This window comes from Centropristis striata, chromosome 6 (genome assembly GCF_030273125.1).
Source record: "Centropristis striata isolate RG_2023a ecotype Rhode Island chromosome 6, C.striata_1.0, whole genome shotgun sequence".
Lineage (NCBI taxonomy): Eukaryota > Metazoa > Chordata > Actinopteri > Perciformes > Serranidae > Centropristis > Centropristis striata.
The window spans coordinates 11,560,900-11,576,775 of NC_081522.1; the positions used below are offsets into that span (position 1 = coordinate 11,560,900).

Genomic DNA, 15,876 nt, shown 5'->3' on the forward strand with positions numbered 1-15,876 from the left:
CTGTTTGAAAAGAAAAAAAACATGGAAATCTCCTTATGTTGTAATATTTACAATACATCAAAATTTGTGAATGGGATGATTTTTTTTCTGCTATTAGGTGACTACAGAAGTCATACTATGCACATAGGCGTGAACTAAGTTGTAACATGTGCACAAATTAAAGAGCCACAGCTTTCTCTAGTTTAGTGCCTCGTTTATTAAGCCCAATTATGCAAATCAAGTCAGTCATAATTCTCTCATTAGAATACCTGAAGCACAACAATAGCCCCTCACACTGAAGCCTCACTCTAATGAAAGAACGTACAGGTGAAAGAGCACACTGTGATGTTACTACTGTAAACCACCAGAGGCTGTGAGATGAAGGATTACCCATGTGCCCAAGATTTGTTCATCTCATCTTGACTTGATGTGTTACTTTCTATTTCATCAGGAAATCTTGGGCACCTCTAACTTAATTAATTTCATCCTCTCACATTTCAAAGACGGGTATTATCAAATGGAACACCGTTTTTAAGTCTTTGTATTCTTCTTCTAGCTGTTTATTACTGGATCTTTTGGACATATGAAAAATAATAAATCAGCTCTGGCTTTCACAGTGCCTTTTTTAACGTGGTTTATTAAACATGGGTTAGGGTTTCCTCATTTACCAGCAGTGGTGTAAAAAGTAGTCAGATCGTTTTCTGGAGTTAAAGTAGTTTTACCCCGCTTAGGAAATGCTTACTTGTTTATTTTTTTTTTTACATTTGTTAACATTGCAACATGGGACATTTGTGCTGTATTCATGTGCTATCAGAATAATCAGAAAAAGGAGTTTCTGATTACGTTTCATGCTCACCTAATCTGTTTTCTTTGCTTTTTGTTGCCATGCTAATACTCAAAATGGCTTTAAACGTGTTGTTTAAACACTCATACATATATGACAAAAATAAAAACAAAATATGACTTCCAAACTTAGCAAATGGGACCGCCCAAGAAGGACATGAATGTTCCAGTGGCATTATTGATGCATTCATATCCAAGCAGCACTTTAATATTGCACTGAATTGAGGTTTTACCTGCTTTACATACTGTTTGTTAGTTTTATCTTTGACTGTATCTTATTTTATTAACTGATGATATTTTTCATGTGCACAATCTTAATCTTAAAAGCTCAGTAATAACTATAGCTTTAAAATGTTGTGGAGCTGAGTGCAACCATTGCTCCAGATATGCACAAGTTTAAAGTAGCATTAAATGATAATACAAAACAACAAGTACCTCAAAATCGTGCTTGAATGCCGTACTTGAGAAACTGCACTTTGTTGCTTCTTCTGCACAGAGAATCTGAATTGTAAACACGCACAGCTGAATCAACACACATTCATGAGATATTGCACTGCTGATTCTTTGACTTCCTCATGAAGCTGATGGGGGGTGCCCCTATTGGCATTATATGAACGTACATCAGTCTCCACTCTGCGACCGCACCCCTTCACATCGACTGCTATTGCCCCATGGCACATTCTACTTCATCCTAATTAGAATTAATAATTGAAAATAGGAAATCAATGTGTGCAAATAAGTGTGGTAACAGTCGGTTTTATCGGGTTGACATTGTTTTTCTGAGTGGCCACGCGCTGCCCCAGACTTGCGTGCGCTGGTGTATGTGATGCAGTACAATCGTGGCTTTATTTATACCCCAGTCACTGTGTATTGGTGTGTACTGTAGATAAACGTCCACCTCTGCTCTGATTGCTTTTTGTTGTTGTCCTGTGGCAAGAGAGCAAAGGGTTTGTTTTCTGCAGGACGGGGTGAAGGGTAAATTATTAATTGGAAGGAGCAGTGGTCTGTGTAACAATTTGCTGATCCAGAAGCTTTCATGAGCCGTGTCAGGTTCTGTTGAACAAGTGACTGGTTTACTGCACTGAGGCAAAAGCATCTCTCACAGGCTGCTTACATTACCACTCAACACAGCCCGTTTTATTAGAAAGAGAGAGCTGTTGTTTTAAGTTGCATCACTCCTAAGTGCTTGTTTTGAATACAGCATGGAATGACCTGGCCTTGTCTGTCTTGGTCAACCACTGGCCCTGTTAACCCTGTTAGAGCCGCGCTGCGGAGGAGCCGGCTGGCACCTGCGCGGCTCTTATTGATCCGGGTTCACATCCTGAATAGAACTTGGACAAATGATCAGATCCTCCTCAGGATAAACAACCAGGCCAGACTTTTTAATCAGTAATGTATAGCCCTTACAGAATTAAGTTATTCACTCATTAGTTTGTAGTTTCAAATAGGCAACAGTCAGATCTTGTTACTTCTTATCGAACTGCAAGGGGGTATCAGGAGGGAGCATATGGTGCATTATGGCGAACAGTGTGAGCAGCAGGCTCTGTTAAGAGAGTCTCTGTGTTGTGTTGTAGGTTTGGTACTGTGCTGCTCTTTCCCCCAGGGGAATGTGAACTCACAAGGGCTCGGCTAAGATGAATTAGGGCAGGACAAACGACACGCCCAACAGCAGAAGCTGCAGCGCGTTGTTATTCCAATTCAGCAGAACTGCCCCCATGACTATTGGCAGTTTCGTCTGTATATTTAGAAATTCATTTGTCAAGCTCACAGGGATGTATCTGAACTGTTTACTTGTCGTGTCTGGGTTTTCTGAGGACTAATAAATAACAGTGTAATAGGTGTCAGCAGAACATGGAGGGGACAGTGGGGCCTGTCTTGTAGCGTATCGGAAGCTTTTACAGCCGCAAGTTTAACAAAGCTGAGAGACATTTATCACTCAATGCAAATTTACCACTTTACACAACAATCATCACTTTTCCCTCAAGACCCTGGTACCAGTCCTGTCGTCTTTTCACTCTATTAGTCTGCGTCATTGAGTCGGGGAGCTGTGATGAATAGCTGAATGTTGAGTCGGGCTTTTATTGAATAACTCCTATTACAAATAGCTCATATTGACTGAAGAGCAGAATATTACACATTCTTGTGTCAGCTAAATTGTAGGCAGAATTGTTTCATTGTCCCTTTAAGAATTATCATTTTAACACTTGAAAATCTGTAAAGAAAGCCTGTCTCTTCATGGCGTTTTTGAAATGGTGACTTGCCCATATTAATTCTGGTCATGGAGTGTAATTTGAAAATTCAGATCTGTCAAGGAAGAAAAAGAAAATGAACAAAGCTTAATGGTACAAAGCGAGAATCAGACAATATGAAACTCCGAGGTGCACTCTTCTCATGAGGCAATGCAGGAGACTCGTCAAGACAATGAGTCACGCTGCTTTGCTTTGCCACAAGCTCTGCTAAAGAGTGAGCGAGGAGTAAAAAGGCTCTCAGGAGCCAGAGCATTTTGCCTTCTAATGTCTTGTATGAGTTGAGTTATTCCCCGAGTGTCAACAGTGTGTGTTAATAATAGTTATGTGACAGTGAGTGACTCAGGCAGTGGGGAGTGAAGTCGGGCTGTGTGCCAAATATTCCAATAGCAATAATGTGGTTTTCCTAGTTGGCAAAGCAGCAAGCAACTGTCTGCACTCACCACCTCGAGTGGCGAGTGTTTATACCAGTCCAGCTGTGATTCAAATTGAAGTTTGCCTGCGTCCAGCTGAATAAATGAAGTTTAAAACTCTTTTGCCATTTGAATGGGGAGAGATATTCTGTGTTTAAAGAGCTTGACTCAGGCTCTCATTTTGAATTTAGCTTTGAGAGGCTTTCTGTGGCACAGACTCCCCCCTCGAAGAGAACAGCGACAAACATTTTGCTGAAGAGGCCAAGTTCAGGAGAACTTCAGAATGAAGTCGGCTGCAAAAAGCTCTTTGGTTTTAATCCTGTTCCAGCCAGTCCCTGATCATCCAGACTCTTGAGCACACTTCAAAGCTCAGCAACCACCACGATGGCTCTCTCAGCCTATTCTTTGGACATCACCTTCAGAAGTTTACTATCTGCCGGTACCCCTCAATGTGATCTGTTTTGTTCCAGCCAAGGGGATTATACCCAGCAGTACCTTGGGATTGGACCTTTCCCCGTGTATGTGAGGTTATCCACATTCCAACTGTTATGCATTATGAGCTCTGAGAGTCTGGGCTGACTAGTGTATGTGTCCTCTGGTTAGGCTCACTGACCCAGGCCAGACCAGTTAATGGGTTGTATTGCAGTTTCTCTGGCTTCAGACTTGTGTGGGTTTCGCTGCCTACACACCACAACCCACAGGGGGTCCTCATCACCTCACACAGTTTGCTGTACTCTCTAGAAGCCGAAGCCTTCATGCTACATGCTACTTTCTTCTGCTGTTTCTCTCTGGTTTTGCCCGCAGCTCATCGTGAACTCTGACTCCTTAATCACAGTTAAATGCTGTCAGAGCTGGGAAGTGAGAGACTACTGGGTAAAGTTTGAGAACCTCTGTGTAGGAGAGAGACAGCGAGATAATGGGCTTTGCTCTCAATGTGCTGAGGCCTCTAACTGCAAGCTAAAGAAGGTTTAAAACTTCAAATGGTAACATTTGTTGAGCTCCTAAGCACCAGAAAAGTCTGCAAATTAAGCGTTGGATAGATTTGGTTTATTTCTGTTTTTCTCTGCCTCTCTGGGTATTTTTTTACTGACATCATATTTTGAGTTATACATGTAAGAATATAAAATGCACTCTTTATTCATGTGGTCAAGGTTTGCAGCTAAAACCAGAGGCGGTGAGGCCTCCAGTTATTTAGGCACTGCCTGTTTTTGTGCTGTGCTGAGGGAGCACTGTTGAGCTGAGGGAGCTCTGATGAGTGCTTATAGAGTGCTAAACCAAGTTGCAGCTAAACTGCTCATCCATTACCCCGGCCGCCTGCACACACCTTAGATTTAATGTGCCAGGGTCGTTTGCGTGGCAGCAGCTCAACCTTCAGGGAACTCATTCATGCCAGACTGGAGGCCAGGAGCAGATTAGATCAAATCAATGCGAGCCCTGTAATGTGGCCTCTAGTCTGACTGACCGCAGAAGTAATACTGAGTTAGCCCCGAGTTTCAGGACCCCCTTCAGGGCAGACCTGTCTGTATCAGGGAAAGGCTGATCATCTTCCTGCTGTGTACCTGGAAAAACAAGCTCCAGTGCAGACCATGAAACAGAGTTCATTAAGCTCCCACTCTGGCTGATCACAGCTCTGGCAAAGCGAGCATGCAAGTAGGGGGAGCCGTGTCTTTACATTTACAACTGAGTCTGCGATGATGTGAGAATCAATAGTGGAATATTCACCGTCCTGGCCGCTGTGCCGGCCTGGATCTCAAGCTGGGCTTTTATGTGAGGCAATACAGCTGCTGCTGCTGCTGCTGCTGCTGCTGCTGGAGAGACATAAGGCCATAGCAATCACTTAAATCACCACTAGATCCTCGAAAGAACAATTACCCTGGCGAGAGTGAAGACTGCCGACTTCCCCAGCTGAGTACCGATTGTTCTTCACATAAAAGCTGGTCGTTCATTTAACCTTGAAGATTAGCTATTTGCTCGCACTTTATGGGACATATTGAGTTTTTCTAAACAGAGACATCCCCTTAGGATTGTGGGAATTGCTTGTTTTACATCGGTACCTTAGGTAGCACTTAGTAATGTCACTGAGCTATTTACACTAACCCATGTAAAGCAGCTCGGTTATATAACTTAACCAATTTTCTTGAGTGCCAATATTACAAAGCGGCTGGGAGGACTAATTTTGCTATTCATTGTTACTGAGGGATGACACCTCTGGGGTCTGTGTATTTGCACAGTCACACAGCATGCACATTGTCTCATCCAGGTGTTATTCCATCAAATTGAAGCTCTCTGAACTATTAAGCCAAATTCAATACAATTAGTCAGTTAAAAGTACATTAAGCAAAGTTTGTTTTTTGTCACCAGAGCTACAGCAGTTTGATAGTTTCACTGCCTCCAGAAACATTTTTTTCCCACTGCCCGTTTCGACAGCTGACTGCTGGAGTTGCACCTGAAAAAGGTGTTAAATAAATCCAAGTAACAAACTGTTATATGTAAAAATCCCTCGTTCCTTGTTCTTAATCTTTGCATCCTCTTCTGCTCTTCCCTCTCGAGGTGTGAACAGCTTGCACATTTGCTTCCTCTTTTGCAGCTTAATTTCAGGGTGTTGTTCGTGCCTTCCACTATGATGGTTTTGCTATATTAACATCACATGTACTCAGTCTGGACTTCACTCATTTTTGAGTGACAGAGCTACATTTTGCGCTTGATTGATCATTTTATTTACCTTGTTTGTAATGCAGAGATTTAGTAACCCTGCTACAGGGGAAATACCAGGAATTTGAGATAAATCCCCTCAAGCGTGCATCAATATTTGTGATATTATCACTGAATGTAATGACTCAATGTGTAATGCCAACGAGGCTGTTTGTAGTGCTGAAATCACTTAAGTTTTTTAGCCTTTTTTAAACATATTGTAGCACTCTCGCCTCACAGTTAGAGGGTCACCGGTTCGCCTCCCGCCTGCGGCTCTTCTGTGTGGAGTTTGCATGTTCTCCCCATGTCAGTGTGGGTTTTCATCGGGTACTCCGGCTTCCTCCCACAGTCCAAAAACATGCACTTAGGTTTAATTTGTGACTCTAAATTGCCCGTAGGTGTGAATGAGAGCGTGATTGTCTGTATCTATATGTCAGCCCTGTGATAGTCTGGCGACCTGTCCATGGTGTACCCTGCCACTCGCTCAATGTCAGCCCCTATGGCTCCAGCCCCCTGCGACCCGAGTGTGGATAAGCGGATCGGGATAATGAATGAATGGTATGTCTGAATTTTATGGTTGCATTTGAGTGGGAATGTTTTAGTGGATTTATTGATTGATTTATTGACAGTTGATTGATTAACTGATATATTAACTCTTTAATATATAACTTCTTTTCTTTTTTTTTGCAAAAATGCCTATCATTTAATGCTTCTAGCCTTTAAAAAGTGAAAATCTATATTATTAATTTGTATAATAATATGTTATAGGTATTTGAAGACATTACCTTTGGCTCTAGGAAATCGTGATGGACACGATTTTCCGACAATCCATGAATGAATGAATCAAGAAAAAATAGTCTTCCTCTTAACTGTCAATAAAAAATAATTAGGGGTGTACCGATCTATCGGCCGGCAATTCTTTTACGTCAAACCGATCTTATCTAGCATCTTATCTACCTCGATAATAACCCCCCACAGGCGAAGCAGTGCTCCCAACTTTGTAGCTAAATTTAGCAACTTTTCAGACCCCCTTAGCAACTATTTTTCAAGAAAGCGACTGAAGACAAATCTAGCGACTCCTTCTTACTCTTCTTAACGAGGCCGGCTCGTTAAGAAGAGCCGCTGTTAGCGGCAGTTAACTACAGTTAGCTCTGTAGCAGTACAGTGTGTATGTGCTGCTGCTGCAGGAGGTGTTCACTTAGCGATCTCTGTTTGTTTACAACAAGCATCAGTCACTCTATGCGCAGTTAGCGAAGCTGGTTAATTCGCAATCACTATGTCTATGATCAGCAGAGACTCTGTGCTTAATTAGCCATGCTGCTTTCAGCTGCTGATGTTGTGCACAGTTAGCTACAGTGAAAACCATACTTCAACTCCAGAGCCTCTAAGGCACCTTCAGACTGCAGGCGAATCTGATTCAAATCAGATTCCTACTCAAATCCGATTTTTAGCTGTTTTTAGCAAGTGTCCAAATCAGATATGGCTCTGTTCAGACTGGGCCACATTATTGACTGATCTGACAGGTTGCTGTAGTAACGGCGTCAGAGCGTCTGACGTCATATATTTGCGACAGCGACAAGAAGAGCCATCTCCCGACAGAGTAATGAGGCATTTCGTTTCGTCCTCTGTCCACGTACTGCTGTTTTTGACGTCTTCCATTGACTGCTCCATTGTTGACATCTAGCTCCACAACTCCATGCGGTCAGGGGACGGACTGGCGCACTGGGTCTGGCGTCGCGTAGAGTGACGTCACGGACAGTCAAAACTGATCTGAGTGTTTGGAGCAGATCAGACTGAGACACATCTGTCCAAATACGGATTTCATGTGATTTGTGACTGTTCAGACTTCAGAAGAGCCATCCAGTTCAGTGTGCAATTACTTTTCTCTACGAAAACTGCCCAAAATTTTGCATTGAAATGAATGGGATGGCCGGAAAAAAAATGAGCGAAAAAGAACAATAATTGGGGATTTTCAAACGTCTACTTCTCCGGCATAACTTCACCTAGAGACTCCATTTAAACTTTAAACAGTAGACACGAGTCTTATGTATCGGTGTATTAATCCACGTTTCGATAGGTCATATAGTTTTTTTATCAAACCCTGTTCAATGACCATGATCATTTTTGGAGAAATTCATTATAATGGGTGTGTATTGCACGGAATGTTCGTGTCACAGTGTGTGACATCATCGGCAGAGTGTAGAGGAAGAGAAAAAATTGTCAAAAAATAATTTTGAAAACTGCGCTTCAGGGCACAAATTCCACTCTACAGAAATAATTTATACGTAGAAACGTAGGAAAATTTGTCTTCTCACTCACAATCCTCTGGTAAAGCTGTCAGAGTTATAGTTTGGGCGTAGGACGTACAGATGAGCCACCAACACACACCAACAGCCTCATTTGCTCCCATATTAAAAACGCAGGAAGATTTCTGAAAAAGGGAGATGTAACAGTTTTTTTAGATCGCTCTAACAAAGCTATTTCTTAATTTTTCTTAAAAAAAACAACATATGTAGCTGTTTAGGAAGAACTCAGGACGCTCAAAGTGAAGTCGGATCAATGATAGGTATTATGGATTTGCTTTCTGTTCGAGGCCAGAAATTCCAATCTGTCCACCTCTGGCTGCTGTCACTCTTTCGGAAGAGGTGGTGTCAGTTAATTCTGTCGATTGCTCAGCTCTGATTGCCTTTGATCTTTGCTCTGATTGCCTTTGATCTTTGCTGTGATTACAGTTACAGATACACGCACATACACATGCACGTAAGTGCGCACACTCCTCCAGATACACATGCTTCAAACACACACACACACACACACACATGTTGAGGTTTAAGGGCATAGGTTGCTGTATAAATAAATACTTGAAAAGGAATGCTTGTTGTAGGTGTGCTCCTTGTATATTATATAGTATTATAGCATTACTAGTATTAATTGTTTGAAATCTCTGAAGAATCTCATCATAGTGTACACACACCGGCAGTAGCCCCTGTGGCCCTTTTAGAATTTCCCCAGAGGAAATTTTCTAGTTGTATGTATATTGTACTATAACGAAACCAAAAACTCAGGACACTTTATTTATGGTTGCAGTTCTTTTGTTAGTTTGTCCTGTAAATTGTTGCTATGTATTTTAAGTTCAATATTTTATTAACTACCTCAGACATTGTGATTGTGTTAAAGAAAAATACTGCTGTGTTATTGTTTTTAAATCAAATAAGATTCAAACATTGAAGATTCAGCTGTGAGTTATAAAAAAATCTGTGTCGGCCAAAATCAGAATCATCAGGTCAGGCTTTTTAAAAATCGGTGATCGGCCAGAAAATTGCAATCGGTGCACCCCTAAAAATAATAGTTGCAGCCTTGCTCTCGTCAACCCTCAGGCAGCTTTTTTAAGTAAACAAGCTTGACTAAAGTCATGATAGCTAAGGTTAGCTGGAGAATAAGACCTCCACAGTAAGCAGGATGTTACCTGAATGATGTGTAAGAAGTTTGTCTTAATGATGAGGGCAGTGGTTAATGTTCAAAGACAGTTATTTTTCTAATTTATTATTCTCATTGATTTGGTAGGAGGCAGTTTCTCATCTCAAAAGCATAACTTTAGTCGCGAAGTGTCAAACGAATGTGTAATATGAATCATTATATACCTTTTTTTTTACAAGGACAGAATATACAAGCCCTGCAGAGTATTCAGAGGACATTCTCCAGTCCGTTCATTCATACTGGCTCCCAGTATGTTTAAAATTGAGTTTAAGATTTTACTGATTACTTTTAAGGCCCTTCATGGCCTCACTCCTTGCTACATCTCTGACCTTTTAACACCTGACACACCAGTATGTACTTTGAGATCCTCGGGCAGAGGTCTCCTGACTGTTGCAGAGGCACGGCTGAAAACTAGGGGGGACAGATCGTCGGCAGTCAGGGCCCCGAGGCTCTGGAACAACCTGCCCGAGGAAAACAGGTTGGCTGAGTCAGTGATCTCTTTTAAGTCTCTTCTTAAAACAGACTTTTATGGGAGAGCCTTTCCTGATTTTACTTGAACTTGAACTTACCTTGAACTGTCTTTTAATTGTACAGAATGTTGTCATTTTCTTATTCGACAGCGTTGGTATTACTACACTAACATTACGTTTATCTGTTGATATTTTTGTCTGTTTTTAACTTGCCTTTGTAAAGCACTTTGTAAAATGTGTTTTGAAAAGTGCTCTATAAATAAAAAATATTATTATTATTATTACATTCAATATGTTCCTATTTTCCTGCTGCACCAGAATTTGAATTGAATTGACTTCTTCTTATGTTTATGTCCCCTAAAATGTCTGACCTTGACTATACTGATTCGTCTCTGTGAAAAGTTGTCACATGAGTCTGTTTACATTTCTCTGCTGAAGGGGGAGATGTCTGTGCACTTCACTACAATCTGAGATTCAAGCGTTTAGCATGCAGGCTACATAAGGTATGTCACAACTGTGCAAAAACAGGAAAAGAAACAAGGGAAAAAATAGCTGCAGTTGCTGGCCAACTCTGCTCCTTTAGCAATAGCAAGGGTGAAGGCCAAGAATCCTGAATGTCTCATTAAAGAAGAAAAAGCAGATGTGCTTCCAATACCATCTCACAGTTGTTTTTTACTTTTTATGTGGGAAAACCATATAAAGCAACACACACAAGTATTTTTACATTCTTTAAACTGTGTCTGGAGGGGGACTTTAAAGAAAGACAAATGATCAAATTGATTGAGCAACCTGTCTGTAAAGCAGCTGTACTGGTTGTCCTACGCAGTGTATTTTTCAGCCAGAAGCTTTGTTTAGTCACTTCTCTGTGGCACCAACAGGTTCGGTTTCAGTTTGATGAATGTTTTGAAAGGTGCATATTGACAGGTGATATGAATTTTGTTCTGCTGTGTTGCTGGCTATATATTTGTCTTACATGCCAGAGGAGTATTTGTAGGTGTGAAACAGAAGCTCAGTGGTCACACACGCAGTCTCATTTTGATTTGTGGCTGTGTGAAGTTTGCATGTTCTTTGGTGTTTGTGTGTCTGTTTTCTTTGAGTGTGCGCTCATGATTTTCTGAGGTTGTAAGCTCTGTGATGGATAGCAACCTGTTCTTCTGCTTTTTGCTCAAGGCATGCTTGGATACACTCCTGCAGCTTATGACCCTGAACAGGAGGGAAGACATTGAACGAATTTTAAAACATATGGCTGGTGATATTATTGTGGAAAATCCCCATGAACAGACCAAAACCATCTCTTAAAACTTGTTTGTGGCTCAAACAAAGAAGCCCAATTATTACTCAACATGTAAATTGGGTCATAAATATATATCTTGTGGGGTTTTTTCAAATTCTATAATCATTTTAAGAAAAGGGAAATGAATATACCCCAAAGGACTATTCTGCTCTGATTTGTTTTTTCCATGATACAGCAACTTATAATGTTTCTCATTTCTGAAGATAATTACATTTTATATTTTAAAATGTTGTTAATATCATTCAAAAATATATATGCAAAGTGTTTTAAAACGTCACTTTTACATCGATATGCATTCATTAATGGATAAATGGATAAATAATGAAAAAAAGGTCTAATTTTACTCCACTGGAAAGAACAGAAGAAAAAAAGGACAATTAAGTATTTTAATCACTATTTTTTTTATTACAAATAATTCATAGGTGCCTTTAGGGTACACATCCACCATTATCATATTTTCTTTGTGTTTGAAACATAATTGGGTTCTGAAAGGGTTAAACAACTGAGCATTTTAGCTTTTAGCAAATACAGGAGAATTTAGTGTAGTTGTGATGTTGTGGTCCACTGGTATTTGAGTATTTAGCTACAGCAGCACGATGGTGTATGTGAGATTGACTGAAAATAAACTATAGTGCCCATGTTCTCTGTAATGAAGAAACATGTTACCCAGTGCTACAGATTGCCTCATTGATGTGTTTTTAATAGTTTTTTGACGACAATTGAGCTCCATGGCGCAGAGGAACAAGCTGCATCAGGCTTTGATTGCACAGACAGTATTAATAGGATCAATTCATTGTTGGTTTTGATATTTTTTGGCATTTATTGACAGTAAAATTAAAAAAGAAACTCACAAAACTTAACCTTCTAATTTAAATAACACATTTACGTTTATACCTTAACGATAACAATATTGACATAAGTTGAATATGTCACACCACATATCCTCGGAGTGTTAAGAAAGTCAATGAGGGGTGTAATTTACAGAAACATTTACTATTCAAGATGGGGTATTTCATGTATTGCAGAAATCCATTTATGAGTAATTGTATCATTTGCTTTCATTTGTATGATTTCAGATGTTTTCAGGGCTAAATGTTGGCGCATATTGCTCTTTTGTTTTGTCACTCTGCTCTGTCTGATGCCACTTCTCTCTGTGCCTGCAGGCTGTGAAAGTGACTTCTGGGGACCTCATTGCAGCAATCGCTGCCAGTGCCAAAATGGGGCTAAGTGTAACCCCATCACAGGTGCCTGTGTCTGCACTGATGGCTACCAGGGATGGCGATGTGAGGAGCCCTGTGAGTACGGTTACTATGGCAAGGCATGCCAACTACCCTGCCAGTGTCTCAATGGTGCCACCTGCAACCACGAGACAGGAGAGTGCATCTGTGCACCGGGCTACTCAGGGGCTTTGTGAGTACCAGCAACAAATGTATTCCTTTGCAACCTTCCGTTATGGTGTCTGAAATAAATGTTGACGTGCCGTTTGTTGTTTGTCTGAGCGCTTTTTGTTGAGCGCAGGTAAACACAAGTTTTGCGTCTCAGACGTTTGACTCTGTGTGTGACAGCTGTGGAGAGCGGTGCCCCTCTGGTAGTCATGGGCCTCAGTGTGAGCAGCGCTGCCCCTGTCAGAACGGAGGAACGTGCCACCACATCACTGGAGATTGTTCCTGCCCCACCGGGTGGACGGTAGGTCACACGGGCAAAACGTGGGAGGGCAATGAAGAAGAAAGGCCAGGAGGAAAAAGGACTGGTGTTCTGGGAAAAACATAAAACCTTTATACGTCTTATGTAGTCTTTACAGTGGAGTCTGGAATGTTGAGAACACAGACCTTAGGATCAATATGCTGTGTTCAATTATAAATGAGAACATGGGATTCTTCCTGCACAAAAAAAAGAATTGCAGTGCCTGGTGGGGAGGTTGTGCATGCTTTTTAAAACCGTTCTCAATCTTACTTTAGGGACGTCCCAGTTGTTTCGTGTTTTAAAACAACGTTCCCTGGCGGATTCCAGCTGGGGTCCTTTGTTGCATGACATCTTGCTTGCACTCTACCCACATGTCTGTCTCTACTGTCAAGCTACTGAACAAAGACAAAAAAGCAAAAACAATATATATATATATTATGCTTCTTTAAACACTGCCCACTTTGATTTTTTAGAATTCCTTCCAGAATAGAAATCCAGAATAGAGGATGAAATCTTCTCCCATGGTGTAAATAATTCTATACTGCAGTATTTATATCATGATAGAATACATTTTATAGTTTATGCACACCTGAGAATAGGAAAGGAAAATAAACAGTGAACAAAGATGGGTGATTTAATATTTCATAGCTCTGACTTCTTAATACAACAAAACAGTTCTAACCTTTCAAAATTGTATTGTAAAGTACATCAAAAAACTTCAGAAACATAGCCTGGCTGTTATGGAGCATTTTCCAAGAAGAATCCAAATTAAATACTCAAACACATAATCTGTCAAATCAGACATGTCAATGTACTAAACACTGCTGACTAGCCACAGACACCTACTGTATCAGAATGCTTGGATACTGTGATGGTTAAGTCAATGAAAGCAATTCAGCTTCATTCTATCAGTCAGTAATTTGTTGACTATATTTAATTAGTGGAATAATATATAATAATATACATTTCCTGTCATCAGGCGCTAATTTATAAAGCATAAACCAATATGAATATGGCCGACACAATATAAACAGTATTATAAAATCTCAAAGGGTCATGAAATGTCCCATGTTGACTCATTTGCCAATACAATAAGAATAACTGGTTAACCAGCACAATAAAAATATTCTTGTGCAACGTCCATGTTATTTGAATCATGGTATGTCAGTGACTTTACATGTGAAAAAAAAACAAATTAATTAGAACTTTTTAAAGAAGAACTTTTTAATTAGAACTTTTTAAAGAAGAAAGAAAAAAGGAGTTCTGAGCAGTGTTGTCAGTAAAGGTAATTCCTTTATTTAATACAGTTTCTAAACAGAGAAGGCACACATAGGAAAAAATAAATGGCATGTCCAAACATCATTACAAGAAAAGTGTAAGGGATTTGTCGTAGGTATTTCTGTCCTGATGAAGTTGTCCGCGATGTTTCTCACGTGGTTCTTTGCTGGCTGTTTTTCAAAGGGATTCGTTTGTGCCCAGCCCTGCCCTCTTGGCAAATACGGGATCAACTGCAGCAAAGACTGTTCCTGTCGTAATGGCGGACTGTGCGACCATGTCACGGGGCAGTGCCAGTGTGCAGCTGGCTTCAGTGGACGCAGGTACGCAGCTGGCAGACAGACAGGCTGAAATTATCATGCACAAAAGCTTTTTGTGAAGCAAACTTTCATACTCCTACTTTGAAAATAGGTCAGACAATGGCATGATTTATTGATATTAGTATTTAATGCAAAGGATGGTTTCATGCCGACAGTTACACATAAAACTCATTGACCTATTCTCTTTGTTGACGTCCAAATGAGGCACAAACCTGGCTGTTTTTTAAAAAGAGAAAGGAAATGCTGGAATAATCTCACGCTCAAGAGAAATAAGCATTTATAAATGCCCATTAGTCCATTTGAAGGTGGATTGGAAGCTTTTAATAGGAGTGTTTATGTTTAATTAATCTTATACTTCATTCTGGCCAGCAAGGTTTCATGTCTTCAGCCTTCATCTGCCTCCTCTCCCAGCCCGCCCATTGATCTCACCATGGGCTACATGCTGTTTGGATTCTGCTCATTAATTATAAGTAATGGGCTTATATTAAGGTCTCATTGAAATCCACAGATCTTTTTAGTTCCCCATGCCTGCCAGAGCAGCCCAGAGCAGACTGGGTTTATTAGTTCAGCTAAAGCAATTGTCTCTTGGATGGAAACACTTCCTCGACAAGACCTTTCCTTTACTTTATTATTTTGCAAAATTGCCCTCATTCATTTTGTCAGTGGCAGGTGAATTAACCTGCCAGGAATAATCTGAGATTGTGTTAGCCCCCACCCTCTCCTGTCTAGTTTAATAATACCTTTGTCCCCTGATAAAACTAAAGCCGGGGTAATTTAAACATGAAACATAACTCGCCCATTTTGTAATGTAATTGAGCTATTTGTAATAGCTTTGTTAGACTCTTGAGATTGATACTCCACCAGGATTGTATAGTTAAGTCAGTATGTTTAAGTGAAGCTAAAATCCATTTTCTGATCGACTTCTTCAGTTCTTCATGTGGAGAAAGTCTTCTAATTTCTGTGGTTGATGAGGATTACTTAAGGCCTGTCCAGCTCCTGCAGAGAGGTCCTGACTGCTGACGGCAGGGGGTTACTTGTAGTGTACTCGTTAAAATTCGCCCATGTCACTCTCAGATTTATAAAGTGTTTTCATATTAGATATTCATTTAAATTATGAAATATGAAAAGACTTAATAATATAATATTTTTTTACTTTGTTAATGTAGCAGCTGGAAAAGTTTTATT

At 40.4% G+C, this 15,876-nt stretch overlaps 1 protein-coding gene across 2 annotated transcripts in view; it reads left to right on the forward strand.

Moving 5' to 3' along the window:
- Positions 1–15,876, forward strand: part of megf11 (multiple EGF-like-domains 11) — an 81,585-nt gene that overhangs the window by 41,384 nt on the left and 24,325 nt on the right. For both annotated transcript variants that reach the window (XM_059335506.1, XM_059335507.1), the window contains 3 exons: positions 12,577–12,823; positions 12,979–13,099; positions 14,558–14,694. In XM_059335506.1, coding sequence (XP_059191489.1) covers positions 12,577–12,823; positions 12,979–13,099; positions 14,558–14,694 — 505 coding nt within the window. The remainder of the gene's footprint in view (positions 1–12,576; positions 12,824–12,978; positions 13,100–14,557; positions 14,695–15,876) is intronic.